This window comes from Rhipicephalus sanguineus, chromosome 10 (assembly GCF_013339695.2).
Source record: "Rhipicephalus sanguineus isolate Rsan-2018 chromosome 10, BIME_Rsan_1.4, whole genome shotgun sequence".
Classification (NCBI taxonomy): domain Eukaryota; kingdom Metazoa; phylum Arthropoda; class Arachnida; order Ixodida; family Ixodidae; genus Rhipicephalus; species Rhipicephalus sanguineus.
In genome coordinates, this window is record NC_051185.1 from 2,330,483 (window position 1) to 2,353,456 (window position 22,974).

General features: G+C 52.0%; 1 protein-coding gene across 1 annotated transcript; it reads left to right on the forward strand.

Moving 5' to 3' along the window:
* The first annotated feature begins 1,972 nt into the window (after nt 1-1,972).
* Nucleotides 1,973-22,250, forward strand: LOC125760084 (acid-sensing ion channel 5-like). The gene is made up of 3 exons (XM_049419740.1): nt 1,973-2,138; nt 2,193-2,302; nt 22,111-22,250. The coding sequence occupies exons 1-3, from the start codon at nt 2,004-2,006 to the stop codon at nt 22,244-22,246; spliced, it is 381 nt and encodes a 126-aa protein (XP_049275697.1). The 5' UTR covers nt 1,973-2,003; the 3' UTR covers nt 22,247-22,250.
* The last annotated feature ends 724 nt before the right edge of the window (nt 22,251-22,974 follow it).

Consider the following 22,974-nt stretch of genomic DNA (forward strand, 5'->3'; position numbering starts at 1 on the left):
TGTGCTAGAACGGCGTCGATACATGTTTCTCAAATTGCCTCAATGATGGCAGCACATTATCTAATGTTAGCTGTTTGCTGGATATGTTTTCCGCTAGATGGACATAGTTGTCCATTTTTGGAGCTGTTTGCAAGTTTGTGTTTGTTTTTAGCGGCGATGGGTGCACTGTCCCGGCTTTTTTTTTTCGAAGCATGGCGTCGCGCAAAAAAAACGTAGTTTGATGGCCTCGCCAATGCGCGTACAAATCGCCGAATGGGCTAATTTTCGTCGTGACACCTGCCGAACAAAATGCGTTAAGGAGACTCCTTCCATGGCATTTGTGTAGTGTTTTTTTTTTCGAAGCAGTTGCAAGTAACATCGTGGCTTTGTGGTTGTGCTTGCCACGCAAACGGCCCGGGTTCGATCCTCAATTGGACCGAAGATTGTTATTGTTTATTTTATTTGCATCTTTCTCGATTTTTCGGTCATAGACCATTTTTCGCTCACAAACGGCGTCGTGACCAACGCCGACGGCGCAATTTCTGCGAAACGAGCTCTCTAACGCTATCGCGTTAATATAAATAAGGGCATATACCTAAAAGCTTCTAACCGTCACTCCAGCAGAACTAACAACGAGAAAGGCATACGCCCATTCTTTTCACGTTGTCACACGTTTAAGTATTCTTTTTTTCCCGCAGTTATAGAGTTGTGGAATGACCTGCCGAATGACGTCGTCAGTGCTCAATCACTTGATTCATTTTCGTCGCTGCTGGAATCTTATTTAGAGGCATTGCAATAGGTTCACAGGTATCGGTGCGAAAATAAAAGGAAAAAATTACACCATCCTCCACTAAAGGGAACCATGTGGGGATGCGAAGTAGCGCATGAGTCGACTTAAAGTTCCGTTCGTCACGGGTACCTTGCCCGATGTTAACGCGTCCTCGCAAGTGGAGCACACCATAAATTCACTGTAGTTGCTGTTACTCGTCCCGAACTCTTGTTGGAGCTCGGCACGCGGTTTCATCGCCACGCGACGCGAGAGCACGTGGGTTCATCGCGCGTCTGCAGAATATCGTTCCCGGACGCCATCACGTGATTGCTGAGAGAGTGTGGGGGAGAGGCCACATCGTCTTACCCAGCCCCTTACACAGGCCCGAACGCGCCAGCGCGTGCCAGAGCGTTCTGACTAAGATAAAACGCGTTGGTTCATCGCGCGTCTGCAGAATTTGGTTCCCCGACGTCATCACATGATTGCTGAGAGAGTGTAAGGGGGAGAGGCCACAGCGTCTTACCCAGCCCCTTACACAGGCCCGAACGCGCTAGCGCGTGCCAGCGCACATGGTTCCGGAGCGGACGGTCGCCAATGGAAGGACGGACACAGCCCCGAGCAAAAGCTGCTTCGCACCTAAAAAACAATGTATCGCGCATGTACTTGCACATTATTACACGTGTTCAACAGTTTTCACCTGTGTGCATTTCATGTTATCTTGTTTAGGGCATAACCTTTTATTGCCACATTCCTATTTGTTTGAACATGTATGCTAGTTCTTTTTTTCTTTTTTACGCCCTCGAAATAGCTATATGCATGGTTCATCTTTTCTTTTATTGCTGTTGTCGCTGTTATGGTTACCTTGCACTGCGGATTTTCCCTTTTTTATCTTCCTAATATGAAGTCCTCTTTATTTTGTACGCCCTCTCCTGTATACGCCTGAAAAGGCCCACAGTATTAAATAAATAAATAAATAATAAAGACACCTGCGTGTGTGTGTGTGTGTGTGTGTGTGTGTGTGTGTGTGTGTGTGTGTGTGTGTGTGTGTGTGTGTGTGTGTGTGTGTGTGTGTGTGTGTGTGTGTGTGTGTGTGTGTGTGTGTGAGCTACGAAGGAGAGGACGCGTGGTGGAAAGTTTTGCGCGTTTCAATGGCGGCACTTTCTTTCAGGCTGCCATCCAATTGGCGCAGAGGTTCTTCACCATGGACGAAGGAGGCGAAGCGACGCTGCATGTGCCGGCGGCACGGCGCCCGTCGATGCCAAGCGCCCGTGAGACAGCCTCGGCCCGGGCGCGACAGCTGCTCGACATGGCCGCCAAGCAGCGAAAGCTCCTGGGACGCGTCCTCTGGATCACCGTCGTCCTGCTCTGCGTCCTCGGCTGTCTTTCGCAGGTCCGCTTCATATCAGTCTTCCGTGTGAAACGTCTCTTATGGCCTTTCGCGCAGGTGTTCATCTTCCTGGAGATCTTCTGGAAGTTTCCCACAATAATTGAAGTCGAGACTGAGCGCACGGATGACCTCGACTTCCCCGGCGTCACAATCTGCAACAACAACAGGTGAAGGACCTTCCACAGGGAGGCACAACATGGCTTTTGTCAGTATTTCACACCAAGATATGTTTTCTTGCCCAGACGACGAGCTTGTGGAGTTTATGCTTTGACACTGAACGCATCATTAGACGCAAATACTGAAATTCTCTATCGCCCCGTACATAGTTTACTCCGGGCACGAATATTTCTTGACCAAAAATATAGGCCATACGTGCTTTACTTGAACTTTTTATGCTTTTCTATTGTCTATCTGCAGGGTTCCTTTTGTTCTATTTTCGTTTCGACAAGTATTAAACCTCGAGAAATGCTGTTTCCGTATTTCTCACTGCCAGTGCATAATCGCATGTAGAGAGTTTCTTGCACAGCGATCGTCCATAGATGTTGGATGACAATCAGTGGATCTTTCGACATTCATGTCCTTCTCCTGGTATATTTCACGAATGCGAGGGGCACGGAACCTGGAAAGCGTGAAAGCGCTCTGCTTCCGTCACTTGCACGAGATCGAGGTGTCGGGAAACCTTCAGCGCAGTACGCATCGCCCTGTCGAGATGAAGGCGTCAATGTAGCGGGGTGGGGCGGAGCGTGTAAAACATCGAGGATAACACAAGAATCGTTTGTGTTAGACCGACAGTCAACTGAAGGCATGGGGGACATTTTAAGTGTACATAAATGGAAGTTCACAAGCCGTCGTCTGTAGGGATCGACATAGGCGTCCGAACAGGGGGGGGGGGGGGGGAGGGGCAGCCGCCCCCCTCCCCTGGTCTCCTAAAATGGGGAGGGGCGCTAAGTCTGCACCATACATTGGCTTAGTAAGGCGGGGCGCCGCGATGAACCTTCGCCCCTCCCTGATGGGGAACCCTGCCCACGACTGTGGGGATCGAACCTACCGCTTTCGGATTACGGGTTCGTGTCGGCGCTTCTGAGCTCAAGTGTTTGATTCTGACCTGCCTGCATGCCGCGTTATTGTTAAGGGGTAAAGAGAAGGCTAGTGCGACACGGGAGTAGCAGAAGAGTACGAGGGAGGCGAAGAGCGTGGAACGGCGAGGCTGGCGGCAATGTCCGTCAGATTAAAGAAGTGTTTTAACAGCGGAGCTGTTTGAGCTCGCCGTTGGTGCGTGAGCCGCGAACAGAAAATGGTCGTCATCATGAACCGGCACGCGTTCTCTTCATCGTTTCTTCATCTTCTGCTTCGCTCCCAGAACACGTGCGCCGATTTCTCCGGGCCGGGATGCAATAACTCTGATGCGACACAACGAGCACAGAGAGAGAGAGAGAAATAAAGATAAAGAAAGAGAGAAATTCTAGCGGGAAAAATTTCTTCGAAAGGCGAGATTCGAACCTGCGTACACACGATCCGAAGGCAAGCGTCTTAAGGGGACCCTGAAACGGTTTTGACGATTTTGTATGAACACATTTGGCCGGTAGAGCAAGTCCAAAGCATCATTTACTGACACAATTTAAGCTCTGTGTGTGAACTGTGCAATTTTTTACAAGGCTTTAAAGCCGCGAATCGACACCGATCACAGCGGCTCAACCAAAGGCATTTTCAACCACCCACTTCCCGGTACACGACATCTTGAAAGTGCGACGTCACGCAGGCGGTTGATCTGATTGGATATGTCCACTCTACGTCACGGAAACTCCTATGGGCAGCTAGCTTCGTCTGTCTGTGTTACAACGTGCTCCGTGCTGAGCGACCCTCCCCAGTGTTTATCTCGCGGTTTCTTTTCTCGGACACAATGAATTGCCCTAGCCGTGTTGTCCGCCACACATCTAGCAATCGGTGACTTGTAAAGCTGCGACATCGTGTAATGTTTGTGAGGCACCTGGCGAGCGGAATCGCTTCAGCTCGTGGCTGCAATGAGCGTCGCGCGCGCTCTCGCTATCCAGTCAATCGCACGAACCACGTGTCTGCGGCTGTAACTTCACTTCTGAAGACACAACCACATTGCCCGAGTTTACGCTTATCTGTGATCGTTTTCGAATTCTTTTTGCTTGCCCGCATGCCTTTGCAAGTTGTCGCCGTACAGGAGAATAAAATAAGATCGGTTGGTAGTATGGCGGCGCCTGTCGGAGCAGATATCAACCTCAGCGCGCTTCGTCTTTGTTGCCAGACGGCGTGCTGACTGTCGCAAATAAAAGAGGACGAAGGGGCGAGGCTCACGAGCAACTGCCACGGGCGCTGGCACACTCAGTTGGCTCTAATCCTTCGACACAGCCAGACAGCCGGGTTCTGTTTCTCTCTTCGTCTATTTCGTTACATTCGTTCTGGTGCCGAAACCCGCCCGGTCGTCTAGTCCTCGACATTCCACCATGGACCAACTACGCACTAAGCGCGGCTTCGTCCGAACCACCATAACTAAAGCCCTATCAACACTCGACGCCCTGCTCGCAGATTCGACCACCCCGGCTGGCAGGCTCCAGGAGATCCTCGACCTAATCGTGGTAAAGAACGCCCAACTCGTCCACTTCGACAGCGAAATCCAGGCCGCAATTCACGATGATGAGTTGGAAGCAGACCTGACTACCGCCTACGAGTACGAGGAGAAAGTCAGCTATGCACAAACGAGAGTTCGCCGCGCAATCGCGCCGCGGCCCCCAACGCCACCCGCATCCGTCCCTGTTACCGCAAGTCCTACCAGTGAGCCTCTCGCATCGACATCGACGCAGGTAGCAAATTCACCTTCGCCCAGCCTCTCAACTCCAACGCCGCCATCTCGCATCGCCTTGCCCAAGCTACACATCCCAAGTTTTGCCGGTGAGGGGCGCGAGTGGCAATGATTTTGGGATCAATACCGAGTCAGCATTCATGACAACGACTGGATCCCAAAAATCGACAAATTCAAATACCTATTGACATACCTGACTGGGCCAGCCAAGGAAGCCATCCAATGTATTTGCCTCGCCGAAGCTAACTAGGACGTAGCCATTCAAGTTTTGTCCGACCGTTTCGGCCGTCGCGACGTACTAGTCGACGATCATCTAGACAATTTGCTGTCTGTCACGCCAGTTCGAAGCTCAGCCGACGTGACCAAATTAAGGAATCTCTATGACGAGACAGCATTTCGCATCAACGCACTGGAAGGTCTCGAAGTGTCTCCAGGAGAGTATTGCACGGTTCTGCGGCGCATCCTTTTGAAGGCGTTACCTCCGGACCTCAGCATCCTGTATCGTCAGCGGCAAAAGGAAACCTTACTAGCGGAAAACGCTGATGCATCTCAAGGAGCCCAGTCACAACAAGTGAAAGACCTCATGAACTTCATTCGAGTTCAGATAGAAATACGGGAGGAAAGCGGTCTCGAGGAAGCGACATTGTCCACAAGCCTGCGGCATCCGCAGCGAGAATTCCGGCCACCACAACCACCCCTGCCATCCGCTGCGGCTTTATCAGCCGAAGTTCGACCCCCCTACTCGCGCCCTGCTGTGCAACTCGCCCGAACACACTATTCAGGAGTGCTCCGAACGCCTCACTCCGGAAGAGAAACGGAGGAGGCTTCAGGTGGACAAGCTGTGCTTCCGCTGCGCCAAACGAAACCACTTCGCCAACGATTGCCGAACCTCCAGATCCCTGCAGTGCCACCAATGCGCTGGACGGCATTTGACTTCGCTATGCGACATCAACAACGTCAGGAACCGGTCACAGCGTACCGGCAAGGCCTCGGCACCACAAGATCGCGCATCAAGGTCTGCCACAACCCCATCTCGTGCAACTTCAGTGTCAACCAGCGGCGCTGGTCTCACGCCCGTGCTGCTGCAGACTGGCAGGGCGTGGGCTATCGCGCCAGAAAAGACAATGCTGGTTCGCTTCCTGCTCGACACAGGAAGTCAACGTTCTTTCGTTAGGCAGGACATCGCTCGTGCCTTGAATTGTCCCGTTCGAGGAACTGAGCGTCTTACCTTGTTCACTTTCGGGAAAACGCAACGTCCCGCGACTCTGACTTGTGAGCGCGTTGCGGTGACGCTTCGGAGCCAACATAGCAGTAACCAGACCACAATAGAAGCTCTGGAAATACCAGAAATTAGCCCAGTGACAAGTCCACCAGCAGACGGCGAGCTCGTCACCATAATGACACGGCAAGGTATGCTCCCGGCTGATGCACGTCCAGAAGCGACAACATTCCGGGAGGACGAGATCAGTGTATTAATAGGATCGGACATCTACTGGGACGTGGCAGCCGGACAGATAACACGGCTTTCCCCTCAGACAACGGCGGCAGAAACGCTGTTTGGATGGACCATTCAAGCAACCTAGCACAAGGATCAAGAACGCGAGCTACTTCTCTCTTCATTGCTGTCGAAGAAGCCACTGAAAGCGATACCGGCCTCGACATGCGAATTGCCAACTTATGGTGCATCGACTCTCTAGGTGTGCAAGGCCGTCCTGACGACAGCCAAAGCGGCAGCATCGCCCTTGAATTGTTCGAAAATGACGTGTCCAAAAAAGAAGAGCGCTACGAGGTTCCCCTTCTTCTTCGGGAGCCAGGTCTGGAAACCGGCCAAAGCAACTACGACCTCGCTAAACAGCGGCTCCTGATGCAGCTCCGTCGCTTCCGACAGCAACCAGATCTTCTTGTTCGTTATGACGACACCATCAAGGCATATTTCAACGAATCCCACGCAGAACGAGTTCCAGACAACGACATGGTGCCCAAGCCCAACACATACTACATGCCGCATCATGGAGTAATTCGTCGTGATGCCGTCACCACCAAGCTTCGGGTTGTTTTTGACGCGTCATCTCATGCGCCCGGTCAACCGTCCCTGAACAACGTGCTCATGAAAGGGCCCAAGATGGATGCCGACTTACTTAAACTTTTGCTCAACTTCAGAATGCATCCAATAATCATGGTGGCTGACATTAAGAAGGCGTACCTTCAAATCAGCATTCGCCCAGAGGCAAGGGCGTCCGCAGAACTTTTTGCAGGGGGGTGCATCCGCAAGGGGGGGGGGGGGGCATCGAGCCCTGGCAGCCTTTCTTTCACCTTTCACTGCCATGACATGATAGGCAAATTAGTCGATGGTTTTTAACGTGCAAAATTGAATGGCAGTCCTGAAGGCCAGGGTCTGAGTGCGCTAAGCAAGCTGTGTAGCTTATTGCTACTGCATAGAAAAATATTATCCGAAATTCCAGGGGGGGGGGGGGCAGCCGCCCCCCCTTGCACCCCCCTCCGGACGCCCATGCCCAGAGGACAGAGATGCGCTGCGCTTCCTATGGGTTGCTCATCTCCTGACGGAACACGAACCATTTCCGCCAATCGTTCACTGGCGAATGACCCACGTGCCCTTCGGCGCTAAGTCCAGCCCCTTTCTCCTAGCAGCAACGTTACATCACCATTCCCGAGTCTCCGAAGAGCGATTCCCAAAAACATGGAATGCCTCCGACAGTCATTTTACGTCGATGATTTAGTGGTCGGTGCGGAAAACCTGCAGAAGGCTCAACGGATTTACTCGGAGGCGAGAACCATTCTAGCGGACGCCGGCATGGAGCTTCGTAAGCGGGCATCAAACAGCTCCTTGCTAAGGGAACAGTTCCGGACGGACCGATTATCATTGGAAGATGAAGGCGGCGATCCACATACAATGAAGGTCCTCGGGCTTTGCTGGGAAAGAGACAATGATTCCGTTATCGTGAGCACCGACCACGTCATCAAATTTGTATCAACCATGCCCACCGCAAAATGAACAACGCTCCAAGGATTCGCTAGCTTGTACGATCCTCTCGGCTTCCTCACGCCGTTCACTGTTCGAGCTAAACTGATTTTCCAAGATCTCTGGAAAATGAAGCATCCTTGGGATTGTCCACTACCACCACAACAGCTAACAGCATGGAACGCCTGGTGTTCCGAGCTCTCGGCGCTAAGCGAGGTTTGCCTGCCACGACAAGTCAACAGGGCGCTAGGGCATCCAATTAAAACCACCGAGCTACACGTCTTCGCAGATGCTAGCATGCGGGCGTACGGCGTGGCTGTCTACGTGTGTTCGGAGTCAATGCACTCGCAAGAACGCAGTACTTACCTTCTTATGAGCAAGGGGCGAATCGCACCACTGAAAGCTATCTCTCTGCCTCGGTTGGAACTGCTAGTCTGTCTTACAGCGGCCCGCATCTACAACCACATCAAGAACATACCATGTTTACAAAAGACAAGACCGTTTTTTTGGACTGACTCTCAGATTGCCATCCACTGGATGTCACAAGATCCAGGGCGCCGCGACGTCTACGTCAGAAACCGAGTCGCAGAAATACAGCATCATACAGCGGGCCACAATTGGCAGCACTGCAAAGGCAAGGAAAATCCGGCCGACCTACTGAAAAGAGGTATCACTGCGGTCGCGCTTCTTCGTTCATCTCTATGATGGAGAGGTCCTTCATGGCTCTCTATTCCCAAGCACGCCTGGGAGGATGACGGGAGATGCCCAAAGCCCATTTTAACCGCTGAAGAAGTAGTACTGCCGAATGCGTCGTCAACCTTGCCCAACAACAAGCATTACTCAAGATCACCGACTACAGCTGGTACTCACACCTTCTTCGAGTAACGGCGTGGATCTACCGTATCATCGATAACGCAGCAACACGGCGAGCGTCGACAGTCGGATCGTTAAATGCCGAAGAAATCTCACGAGCTGAACATTACTGGATCAAGCGAGTCCAGCATTCGCACTTTCCTGACAACCTTGCAGCACTGTCGGCTGGAAAATCAGTGCCCACTTCCTCCCATCTCCTGCTTCTGCGTCCGTTCATCGATGACGACGGACTCATACGCGTTGGAGGGCGCCTCCAACTTCTGCCGGCATCATGGCCCTCCGTCACCTTGTCGTGCTTCCTGGTGGCGACGCTGTCATTGAGTTGCTAATTCGTTCTACTCATGAACGAATGCTTCACTCAAGTGTCGAGCACACACTCGCCGAATTATGTGAGCGATTCTGGGTGCTGAAAGGTCGCAAAACCATAAAGTCAGCATTAAGAGGCTGTCTGATGTGCCGACGACGCAAGATTGCCCCGGAATCAGCACCCATAGCGCCATTACCAAAATACCGAATTACTGAAGCAAGCCCATTTGCGGTTGTTGGAGTTGACTTCTGCGGACCACTTTATTGTCATGCAGCGAAGCGGACTTGCTCTAAAACCTACATATCCATATTCTCATGCACTGTAACACGCGCTCTACACCTAGAACTCACAACGGACACGACTGCCATCAGCTTCGTCGCAGCATTTCGGCGTTTCATCTCTCGTCGTGGAATACCGTCCACCATATACTCGGATAACGCACTGGTCTTCCATCACAGCGCAAGAGAGCTCGGAAATCACGCAACTTCCAGTCTGGAGGACTTCTGTAGTGACCATCGCATCGAGTGGAAGTTCAGTGTCGAGAGAGCCCCTTGGTGGGGCGGATGGTGGGAGCGACTCGTACGTATCACCAAGAACACGTTGGAACGAGCGCTGGGTCGCAGCCATCTGTCCTTCGAAGAAATTTCGACGGTTCTCTGCGAGGTGGAAGCGAACATCAACAGCCGCCCGCTGACTTATCTATCTGCTGATCCCGACGACCCAAGCCCACTGACACCTTCGCACTTCCTGCTCGGCAAACGTGCAACATGCTTGCCGCAAGATTTTGGCGCCGCAATCCCTCAGTCAACGGCAATCAATCTGCGACGTCGAGTTCTACATCGACAAGCGCTGACAGATCATCTGTGGAAGCGCTGGCGCAAGGAGTACCTGTTGCTTCTGCGATCGGCCCACGAAGCGGTACCCAAGACACCACCACGGCTTCAGGTCGGCGACATCGTCCTGGTACACGACGACTCACCACCAATAACGTGGAAAATGGCTCGAGTGACCGAACTGCTACCGGGTCGCGACAACATCTCACGAGCATGCTGCCTGAGGTTGGCGTCGGGCTCCATAATTAGACGTCCCGTCCAGAAAGTTTACCTCCTCGAAGCAAGCAGCATGTCATAAGTTTGTCGGCCGCGGGAGTGTGTTACAAATAAAAGAGGACGAAGAGGCGAGGCTCACGAGCAACTGCCACAGGCGCTGACACGCTCAGTTGGTTCTAATCCTTCGACACAGCCAGACGGCCGGGTTCTGTTTCTCTCTTCGTCTATTTCGTTACACTGCCATGGCCTCCGAGATAGCGCGTAACTTGTCAGCTCGCACTCTCGGAGGCCATGACTGAGCGAAGCTCAAACCTATAGTGAACTAGAATATACTCTAGTGGCACGACCGGCTGGGCACCGGCGTCCACTTTTTACACGGATGCCGCGAGATGGCGCCACTGGTACATTTCCTAGCAGCTTTGGCTGCGTTGCCGGGCCGTCGCGGGCCCCTTCAGAGTTGCAGCTGCGGTTAATTCTAACGCGTGTGTATGCTTTCTGGTTCTAGCAAACATCAAACAGCCAGGTTGCTCACTGCATGGCTCAGTGGCTTTATTTTGGCCAAGTACACATATTTTTTTATATTTACCACACGCGCCCAGGACATTGGCTACACAGTGATCGCTCATTATGTGCATACGGCCCTATTTGATTATAGTTGCGGTGCAGGCTTATTATATTAGAGTTCATGGTTGGTGACACAGTGCTCAGATCGAAAATAAAAACGGACGCCTCTTTATTAATTGTGATGATTAAAAGATGACTAAAAGATTACAGCTAGGACATATGCAGAAGGAGGTCCCGAAGTCAAAGACTGGAATGGGACATAATTTTCAAACTATACATAAAAACTATGCTACAGCAGTTTATAGATGCCGAGTACAAAGTACAATAGCTGCTTTTAGCATGAATAATATAATTAAGGAATATAAAATGTGCATAAAATGTGTGTAAAATAAAGATACAGGAAGCGTTGCGCGATAGTGAAGATTTATAAACCTTGCAAATGACGAAGTACAAAGGATAACTTGGAAATGCATATGCATGACGCATAAAATAACAGTATAAATCATGTGGCACACATATACTGGAAAGGACATTTCGATGACAAGGATTGTAAAGAACAATATAAAGTTTTACAAAACAAACAGGCTAAATCAGACTAGAATAAATTTCAGGACACTGAAAGTATAGTGATGAATATTGCCACGCTCGCTTCTTCTTTTATTTTGATGTGTTCGAGTTTGACCAGCAAGGACGGTTATCAACGCTCGACGCTGGCCGCGAAGCAGTGTTCGAGAAGCTTCACGATTTTAGTAGATCGTTTTGTTAAGATTGCGCGCCGCACGAGAATGTTCCAGTTTTGTCGAGAGATAACGCCGCCACCAGCGATATTGCTGGAAAGTTCCATAGCACCTGTATAAAAGCCGACGCGCTTGACCGCTTGTGAGTTGATCGACGGACGACGCCCTGTTCGCCGCTATCATTGTACAGCGTGTGTTGCTGTAGTTCTAGTTCTCAGTTTCTCGGTCACAAGTTCGGCCAAATAAACAGTTTCATCTCGGACGTGCTGACTGTTGTCTTCGTCGACGTCACGACCACGTGACATCTGGTGGAGGTGCTGCTTCTTCCATGATCCGGACGCCCCCGCGAAGCGCTGACCCAAGCCCAAGCCGCGAGGAGGACGAAGGCAAAGAAAACCCGGATCGTCGAGCAAGCCGCAGGCAACAAGGTCTACCGCCAGAGCACGGACCTCTACCTGAGAAGACCCGGCAAACAAAGATCCTGACCTCGACCACAGCGACGATGACAGACGCTGTGCCGCCCGCACCGATCCTTCTCCGGACGCCGAAGGAGCCGCCAACCTTCCGCGGATCGTCGTTCGAAGACCCGGAAAGTTGGCTCGAAGCCTACGACCGAGTCGCCGTTTTTAATGCCTGGAGCAGCGAAGACAAGCTACGGCATGTCTATTTCGCTTTGGAAGACGCCGCTCGGACCTGGTTCGAGAACCAAGAGCGAAGCCTGACAACGTGGGACATTTTTCGCGACAGGTTCCTCACCACATTCACGAGCGTCGTCCGCAAAGAGAGGGCTGAGGCTCTGCTCGAGACCCGCGTGCAGATGCCGAACGAAAACGTGGCGCTCTTCACGGAAGAGATGACCAGGCTGTTTCGCCACGCAGACCCTACCATGCCCCAAGAAAAAAAAGTTCGCCTTCTCATGCGAGGAGTTAAGCAGGAGCTCTTCGCTGGGCTCATGCGGAACCCACCCAAGACAGTCCAGGAATTTGTTTCCGAAGCCACAACCATTGAGAAGACGCTGGAAATGCGAACGCGACAGTACAATCGCCGCGCATTCCAAGACAGCGCAGCAGTTCATGCCCTCGGCTCCGACGACTTGCGCGAAACGATCCGAGCCATCGTGCGAGAGGAGCTGCGAAAGCTCGCACCTTTTGCACAGCCCGAAGTGACGTCGATTGCGGACGTTGTACGCGAGGAAATCCAACAGTCACTGGGTGCTCCTCAGCCGGCACCGCCGCAGCTGCAAGCAATGAGCTATGCTGCTGCAGCCCGACGCAACGCCCCCCTGCTCGCCCACGTCAAGACGCCGCGCCGCACCAGCAGTTCCGCCGCCAGGCACCACCGCCGCCACCACCGACGTCATACCGCCCGCCAGCCGGTCAGCGATACACGCCGAGGAAGACCGACGTTTGGCGCGCCCCCGACCATCGTCCACTCTGCTACTACTGCGGAGAAGCCGGCCACACCTACCGCCGCTGCCATTATCGACAGATGGGACTGCGTGGGTTCGCCGTCGACGCGCCGCGTCCACAGCAGGGTGAACGACCACGTGACATCGCCGACTATCTGGCAGGAGCGCAGTGGACCCCCCGAGGACCTTCCCGATCGCCGTCGCCAGGCCGCTACGCCTCTCCCCAACGCCGACCATACACTGGCCCAACCCGGGGCCGGTCACCTAGCCCGCATCCGGAAAACTAAGGGCAGCAACCGATGGAGGTGCGGTTGCTGTACGACGAAATACCGAAGACCCTCCGCCGCCGACGCCGCCGCCACGACGAAGGCTTCAGGACACGACGCGAACCCCTGACGACGAAACCTCGCGGACCGAAGTAGACCTGACGACGCAACGTGGAAGCAGCGGAACAAACCGACGTAGCCGTGACCCGACGCCACGACGTAACTGCAACGCAAGACGACGAACTAGCGACCTCGACGTTCTTATCGACGGCCACAGCGTCACAGCCCTCGTCGACACCGGAGCCGACTATTCTGTCATCAGTGGACCGTTCGCCACGAAGCTGAAGAAAGTTAGGACAGCCTGGGAAGGCCCCGAAATCCGGACAGCTGGAGGTCACCTCGTAACGCCGGAGGGAATCTGCACAGCGAGACTCGCCATTAACGGCCGGATTTATCCCGCGAACTTCGTGGTCCTGCCGCGTTGCTCGAGAGATGTCATCCTTGGTATGGACTTCTTAGGCCTTCATGGTGCAATCATCGACCTCAAATCTAGGTCAATAACACTGTCCACGGAAAAGGCACTACCGCCGCACACTCCGCCAAGAAAGCACGCCTTGAATGTGCTGGAAGACCAGGTCACCATTCACCCTCGCTCCAGCGTCATCATTTCCGTCGGCACTCAGAAATCAGCAGACCTGGATGGCGTTGTTGAAGGCGACCAGCACCACTTGATTAACAGCAAGATTTGCGTCGCAAGAGGAGTAGCAGAGCTGCGGGCAGGGAAAGCAACCGTTATGCTCACCAATTTCAGCAATGAGTACAAGCACGTGAGCAAAGGCACGACCGTCGCCTACATCGAAGAAATCGTAGAAGCCAGCAATGCTTTCCGCCTCACCGATTGTCCCGAGCCTACTCCGACGAATAAAGCGCCGCAACCAGCTTTCGACATCAATCCCGGCCTTCAGAAGCACAAACAAGAACAGCTCAAAACCCTGCTCTTGCAATACAAGGACTGCTTTTCGTCGTCGTCAAGAATTAGGCAGACTCCCGTGGCAAAACATCGCATCATAACAGAGGAAAGCGCCAGACCACTCCGTCAGAGCCCGTACAGAGTTTCGACGCGAGAACGCGAGGCCGTGAAGAAACAGGTCGACGAAATGCTACGCGACGACATCATCCAGCCGTCGAAGAGTCCGTGGGCATCCCCGGTGGTGCTAGTGAAGAAGAAGGATGGGTCTCTACGTTTTTGCGTCGATTATCGTCGCCTGAACAAAGTCACGAAGAAGGACGTGTATCCCCTTCCCCGGATAGACGACACCCTGGATCGATTACACAACGCAAAGTACTTTTCGTCGATGGACCTCAAGACCGGTTACTGGCAAATAGAAGTCTACGAGAGAGACCGAGAAAAGACTGCTTTTATAACACCAGACGGCCTGTTCGAGTTCAAGGTCATGCCCTTTGGTCTTTGCTCGGCACCTGCGACCTTTCAACGGGTAATGGATACAGTACTGGCCGGCTTGAAGTGGCAGACGTGCCTCGTGTACTTGGACGACGTCGTTGTGTTTTCCTCAAACTTCGACGAACACCTTCGGCGCCTTGAAGTTGTACTTCAAGCAATCAAGACCTCCGGACTCACCTTGAAGCCTGAAAAGTGCCGCTTCGCGTACGAGGAGCTCTTGTTCTTGGGTCACGTGATCAGCAAGGATGGTGTTCGCCCGGACCCGCGGAAAACAGCTGCCATCGCTGACTTCCCGACGCCCACCGACAAGAAGGCCGTACGCCGTTTTCTCGGCTTGTGCGCCTATTACAGACGTTTCGTCAAGGAATTTTCACGGATCGCCGAGCCACTGACGCAACTCACGAAGGCCGACGTCGAATTCAGGTGGGAAACGTCGCAAGTTCAAGCATTTCAAGAATTGAAACGACGCCTGCAGACGCCTCCCATACTTGCGCATTTCGACGAATACGCCGATACGGAAATCCACACCGACGCAAGCAGCGTAGGACTCGGCGCCATCCTTGTGCAAAAGACCGACGGATTCGAAAGGGTCATCAGTTATGCTAGCCGGTCGCTATCAAAGGCAGAAATCAACTACTCCACAACAGAAAAGGAGTGCCTGGCCATCATCTGGGCTACATCGAAGTTTCGCCCCTACCTCTACGGCCGGCCCTTCAAAGTTGTGAGCGACCACCACGCCTTGTGTTGGCTAGCTAACTTAAAGGACCCTTCAGGTCGCCTCGCACGGTGGAGCCTACGACTTCAAGAATTTGACATAACCGTCGTTTACAAGTCCGGAAGAAAACACTCCGACGCTGACTGCCTGTCCCGCGCCCCCGTCGACCTATCGCCGCAGGACGACATGGAGGATGACTGCTTCTTGGGAACCATAAATGCCGAAGACTTCGCCGAACAACAGCGAGCGGACCCAGAACTCAGGGGCCTTGTGGAATACCTCGAGGGCAGGACCGCCGTTGTTCCCAAGGTATTCACGCGAGGACTGACGTCGTTTTTCTTGCGCAACGGTGTTCTCCTTAAGAAGAACTTCTCGCCGCTTCGAGCCGATTCCCTTCTCGTAGTGCCCTCGACATTGCGACCAGAGGTCCTGCAGGCTCTGCATGACGACCCGACGTCCGGACACCTGGGTGTTTCTCGCACGCTCGCAAGAATACAGGAAAAGTACTACTGGCCGCGCCTTGTCGCCGACGTAACTCGCTACGTCAAGACCTGCCGGGACTGTCAGCGACGCAAGACACCGCCGACTAGGCCAGCCGGACTTCTGCAGCCTATCGAGCCACCTCGACGGCCGTTCCAGCAAATCGGGATGGACTTACTGGGGCCGTTCCCAACGTCCAATACCGGAAACAAATGGATCGTCGTAGCTACCGACTACCTCACCCGCCACGCCGAGACAAGGGCCCTACCCAGAGGCAGTGCCGCCGAGGTAGCGAAGTTCTTCGTTGAGAACATCCTCCTGCGTCATGGCGCCCCAGAGGTCCTCATCACCGACAGAGGTACGGCGTTTACTGCTGACCTAACTCAGGCAATACTGAGATACAGCCAAACAAGTCACCGCCGGACCACAGCGTACCACCCACAGACCAATGGCCTCACCGAGCGGCTAAACAAGACCATCGCCGACATGCTGGCCATGTATGTCGACGTCGAACACAAGACGTGGGATGCCATCCTTCCGTATGTAACCTTCGCATACAACACGGCCATGCAAGAAACGACGCAAATGACGCCGTACAAGCTGGTCTACGGAAGGAGCCCGGCAACGACGCTCGACGCAATGCTACCAACCGCCACCGACGAAGACGATCTCGACGTTGCCGCCTATTTGCAACGCGCCGAAGAAGCTCGACAGCTCGCCCGCCTGCGCATCAAGAACCAGCAGAGGGTCGACAGCCGTCACTATAATCTTCGACGACGCCACATGGAGTACCAACCCGGTGACCGTGTGTGGGTCTGGACGCCGATACGCCGACGTGGGCTCAGTGAAAAACTTCTTCGGCGATACTTCGGCCCATACAAGGTGCTTCGACGTCACGGCGCTCTTGACTACGAGGTCGTCCCGGACGGCATTACGAACTCCCAGCGACGCCGCGCACGACCTGAAGTCGTCCATGTCGTGTGCCTTAAGCCGTTTTTTGCGCGTTAGCGAACCTGGGGACTCTACTTTTTCCTTTTGTAATTTATTTGTGTATGCACTTGTTGTTTTTCCTTTCCATGTTCTGTTGCAAGCATCGGGACGATGCTTTTTCAGAGGGGGGCAATGCCACGCCCGCTTCTTCTTTTATGTTGATGTGTTCGAGTTTGACCAGCAAGGACGGTTATCAACACTCGACGCTGGCCGCGAAGCAGTGTTCGAGAAGCTTCACGATTTTAGTAGATCGTTTTGTTAAGATTGCGCGCCGCACGAGAATGTTCCAGTTTTGTCGAGAGATAACGCCGCCACCAGCGATATTGCTGGAAAGTTCCATAGCGCCTGTATAAAAGCCGACGCGCTTGACCGCTTGTGAGTTGATCGACGGACGACGCCCTGTTCGCCGCTATCATTGTACAGCGTGTGTTGCTGTAGTTCTAGTTCTCAGTTTCTCGGCCACAAGTTCGGCCAAATAAACAGTTTCATCTCGGACGTGCTGACTGTTGTCTTCGTCGACGTCACGACCACGTGACAATATATGGGCTACACATTAGTATTTGACAAAATGCATTTTTTTAGCCAATGGCGTCGGCAGTGGGCTTCAAAAGAAGCACTTGAACCCCCCCCCCCCCCTGCAAGCCACACCAGCGCTTTCCGTCCCCCACCCCGATCCAACACGGGTTTCTACCCCCCATGACAAAATCCTTCCGACGTCTATGCTTTTAAATGTTTCTTAAATTCGTGAATTATAGGTGTTTTGATGTCTACAAGAAATGTGTTCCAGAAAGCGACAGGTGAGAAATGGGCGCGCTGAAGACAGATGAGGAGATGAGAAATGGACGGATGAGACCAGGAGTGATAATCTGATAGCAACTTTATTAGAACACGCGAAAAGGGTACCCGCGGATCATTGGTGTCAAGAACAGCAAACCAGTCAGCATTAGATACAGCTTCTAACAATTTGTTATAGAAGCCAGAGTGCAAGAGCTGGAATAAGAATAGTAATAGTGGGCAGATATGTAGTGCGCGCAATGACGGGGAAGTGGTCAGTAATATCAATTTATAAAGACTCCTACGTGAGATGGACAACAAAAGATTAGACAGTGCAAGATCGATTATAGTGCTGGAGCCGCCAAGAACTGAACGAGCAGGTGTATTAATAAGAAATTCGCAATTAAAACCATGAAAACAAGATGAATAAGAGAGTTCAGGGATGAGTCAATTAATTTATGTATATAACCCATGTTTATGATATTTTTTGTTATCTGAAGATGACCTTGCCGTTATTTATTCGCGAGAAACAAAAAAATGTTTATCATATTTTTTGTTATCTGAAGATAACCTTGCCGTTATTTATTCGCGAGAAACAAAAAAATCTGAACCTGAGGAAGAAAGTGATTGGTAAAGGCAACCAAACATGAAATTTCTGTTATCGATGTTGAGAAAGTTAGATTATATAAAATTCCAACCAAACTGATTCGCAGTTTTGATTATTTAACGTGAGGTCGTGTCTTTGTTTGAGCGGGATACCTGACAAGATACAGACAGCTGCTCCACCATGGTTCGTGCGAGAAAATGCAGAACGCTCCGCTACTTGTAAGGTAATCAAATTGTAGCCGCCGACGAAGCGATTTGCGAGATTCGGGCAGCCGCGCTGTGGTGAACTACTGCGCTGAGTGACACGTGCCGCGCGGCCGCTCCGCCGCGCCTAGGAAAAGGCGCAGTGGCGCCACGAGAAATCCTAGCGGCCGTCCGTGGCGTTTCGAACCGCTGAGACAGGTGGCGCGGCCTGCCGGTCGTGCCACTAGAGTATATGAGAGCGCTGCGGTCGCCGGCGATGCCAGCGTTCCTCATGAGTTGAGGAGGCAATAAGGCAGCGGCGAGGAGGAGGGTACAGATACAATTGTCCGTAGCGGCCTTAGTACACGGTGCGTCGCATAATTTCTGGTGCGAATGATTTGAGGATGATCTTCCCTAAACGCTGACAAAACTTGAAGAAACCGTTTCAGGGTCCCTTTAATGGCATGTTCACACTTGGCCTCGAAGGAGCGAAAGCGGCAAAACTAACCGGAAATTCATTCGCTTCGCCACCTAAGCGGCCGGAAAACCACGCGGCGAGCCGGAATTGAAAAAAAATTGCAGTGGCTTAGCTCGGCTATGCCAAGATATACGTAGCGTTAGCAAAGGTTCAGCTGATTATTCGTACCTTTCCAGATTGTCTAGGATTATTAGCCTTCTTCGGTTCATTCTTCGTACGCTGAACCGCTAATTGCCAGGCAACTACTTCGGGATCCGATGAGATAAGCTTTTCGGCTCTTCTGCGCCGTCGAGCAGCATTTGCGATCTCCTCCATGGCGTTACCCACCTGCAAACGCCAGTCAGAGGCGCTATCAAGCGGCCCCAGCGCGGCGTCAGACGGCGACTGCTCAGCGAAGGCGAATAGCTGCGCGCGCGCCGGCGCCACTGTGTCTATGGCTACGACGTCACTCCTCTCTAATGCATCGCAGACCAGCAGCGGCGAGCCGCGCGCGGCGGTGGCGGAGTCTGCGCGCGCGCCGGCGCCAGCGTGTCTGCCACACCTACGACCCCACTCCTCCCGAACGCGCAGACGAGCAGCGGCCAGCCGCGCGCGGTGGTGTCGGAGAGTCCGTGAGATGCCAGTTCCGGTGACCCAGCTGTGTGACATCACTGATCCTCGCGCATGCGCAGCAAGGCTCATGACCCTCCACGCGAAATCGGCTCCGGCTAGGCAAGTGTAGCTAACGCTACGAAAATCTTTCCGAGACAGATTTTTTCCGCCACGCGAAATCCCTTCCGCGCCGTACTTTGGCTGCGCTAGCTTAAATCACGTGACGTAAACAACCGGCCGCAAATTCAACATGGCGGTCAAGGCGTCGGTGGTGGCTCGCATCGGCGCATTTGCAAACTACTCGTGCAGCACGACAAAATTCACAGCCTCGACCAGAACGTGTTCCTCGAGAGCATGGTTTGGATTAAGATTGCGGAGAAGACTGGAAGTAGAAGAAGGTGCAGCAGCAGCGAGTAGGCGTGCCCCAACGTATCTCGCTTTTGCACAGCCGGGTGAATCCGCCGCCGCCGCCGCTGCTGGCGTTGTTGCGACCAGGGTTTTGATCCGTCCCACCGCTGCAACCAGTTGTTGCGACGCTAGGGTTGCGTCGTACCCGGACTCCATTTGGTGTCCTGACAGAGTCTCCGGGTTGAGTGACTGATGCTAGCAAGTTGGGAAAACGAAAAATCACAGCATATCCACGGGGTGAATGATGATGAGTGGGGCGAAGCTACGGAGGGAATCATCTGTAAACCGTGAAACTCTTCCGTGAAATGCGCCCAGTACATAATATAAAGAGTGTGAAACATCGTGTATATATTAAACATCAACTTTTATTGTACTGTTGGTTTACGTGGTCCCTTCATTATCACTTGTGATCGGTGAAATGCAAGGAAGAAGTCCACTCCCGAGCGAAAGAGCGCCAAGAGCGACCGCATTCCCCGCTCGCCCTGTGCGAATTAAAGGCAAGGCTAGAGGGAAGACAGGACGCGCGTTCCACGACGCCAGGTCGGTAGCATGCCCAACGAAAGCCAACGGAACGCGATCGTGCAAGTGCTCCGGCTTCGCATCGCCTCATGGTTCCATTTAGCGTCCCAAAACCAAACATATTGCTCAAGGTGTGCCTTGCGTTTTTCGTAGAAATAATTTCTTTATCATGTACACTAAGACGAAAAGTTGAAAGCTCACTAGAGTGTATCGCCCGCAAAGTATGTCTTTTAGTGTGATTTAACTCTCGTACGGCAGGGTCCTCGCGCCGTTGCCGGTCCACCTCGCCCGTTGACGATCGGGCGAGGTGGCTACATGCAACTACTACCCTACTACTACTACACTTTAAGAAAAACATCTGGCGTTCTTTCGTTCTGCTTTTACAAAACATCTGGCGTCTTTCGTTGGTTTATTTCATCAATCAACGGCGTTTTGAACAAAATTTTTATTGTTTAATCACGCACAGGAGAAATCTCACCAGGCACTACCTTGGAGGTAAACAATGGCTGCTAATGGCAATGAGAGACAGAAGAAGTCGGCTTTTAGCTAACACTTACACTTCTACTTCTACTAACGTTTCCTACTGGAACATGCCAATGGCTGCTAATGGGGAATGAGAGACAGAAGAATTCGGCTTTTAGTTAACGCGCACGCTGCGAATTTTTTATTGTTCAACAACGCACAGGAGAAATCTCCCACCGGCACCACCTTGGAGGTCAAAGCGTAAGACTTGTTACTCACTACTACGACCACTACGAGGGACGAACGGGTGCCGCCTTAAGGAGCTTCGCCCCTAAAACAAACATGTTTACTGGCACTTTTTGTACGCTTAATTATATAGTGAAAAGGTAAGAGTTCAGCAACGAGCGAACTGGATGAGCCTTTAACCCAGGGCTCAGAGCCCTTTTTGTCACTGCGCACCGACGTTATAACCCCTCAGGCTGGCTCCTCCTTGATTGCGACCACACACACAGCCCATTCTTCTTGCCTCCTGCAGTTTCATGTCTGATTTGGCAGCGCTTTGGGAAAGTGTGCGGGGAGTGGTGGCGGGCTGTTAACGCGCCTAGTGGTAACCAGCGCAGATGCGCATAATGATGTCGCGCCTTATCCTGGTTAGGAAGTACTGACGGCAATACACGCCTACGGTGATCCAAAAGAAGTTGATGCTCTAAACGCATTTTGTTTTATTGCGACAGCAATATATGGACAGTCTCGGCTGTTTTTTGCCGTCATGCGCCGTATATGTGTAAGTATATATCTATATATATATATATATATATATATATATATATATATATATATATATATATATATATATATCCCAAGGAATAATAATTCAGAAAAATGCTTCATAAGCGCGGAATCGAACCAACGACCACTCGCTCTGCCACGCGTGGCGCTAACCACTACGCCACAAAACGCGGATCTTTCAAGTAGCTAACGGCGAGTGTTATATACACACCCTTTACCGTTGGCAGGACTCGGCGCTTATAAGCGTTTCTTTATTACCAGCGAGATGGCGCGAGGAGCGCAACGGGCGCATTTGAAAGTCGTCGGCCAGCTCGCTCACTTCTGATATTTGCGCAGGGAGAACCTTGCTCTTCGGCTGTCTGCTCGCGCGGTAGTTGCTGCCGGGGGGCAGATGTTTCTGCAGCGCAGCAGCGCGTCCATCACGGACCGCTTTTCTTGCTATCGCATTCATTGCTTCGCCCTTGCGGCGAAACTGTGACTTTTTTTTTGTTCTGGTCGGCGCAGAGTACGGCTGTCCCAGCTGTGTCGACTGCGAGGGGAGACCAACTGCGTCCAGTCCAAGGACAAGGGCACCATTGAAAACCTGGCGAGTATCGACCGTCGGAAATGCCTTACACTTGCAAGCATGCATAACGATTGACCAGCTCTCAAAAAGTATTTTATTAAGGCGAAAGCCTTAGATGCCTCATCAAGCACAATTCAAGCAATTCATGAATCATCAAGCAATTTTGCATTCACGTGCCTTTTATACGGCGATTCATTCGGTGCATATATAGAAAAGTCCTATTATATTAAGCAAAGCGCCGCAAGAACTACCCGCCAGAAACAAGGTTAATGCGATGAAAGGGGCTACTTGGTTCATGATGGCTTGGCGACACACTTATGATAGGGTAACCCTACAAAGAACACACTACTGTGTCATGTGTTCTTTGTAGTGTGTTCCCTTCCATAACCGCATCGCCAATTTACCTCTTACAGATTTCACACAGATGCCTTTAAATTCTCGTTCCTCTCACTGGTGATGAGGGAATAGAATAATCTGACCCCCTCCATTACCTGTAGCACATCTTTCGTCAGTTTCTCTAAGCTAATTGAAAGCGATAAGATAACCCCGCAACTCCAAAACAGTGTCACGTCGCTTTTGTTCCCACAAGTCAAGTGCGAATGTGTTTGTTGTATGCCTTACAGCCTTAAATTGGGTGACCTTGGGTTGTACGCTCTTTTTAATGTTTTTTTCTTTTTATTTGTACTAAATTCCTGGTCCTTCTGCTGTAATTCCTATTGGGATTGAGAGTCTGTATAAATAAATAAATAAATAAATAAATAAATAAATAAATAAATAAATCCGCGCAGCACCTTCTTTCCTAC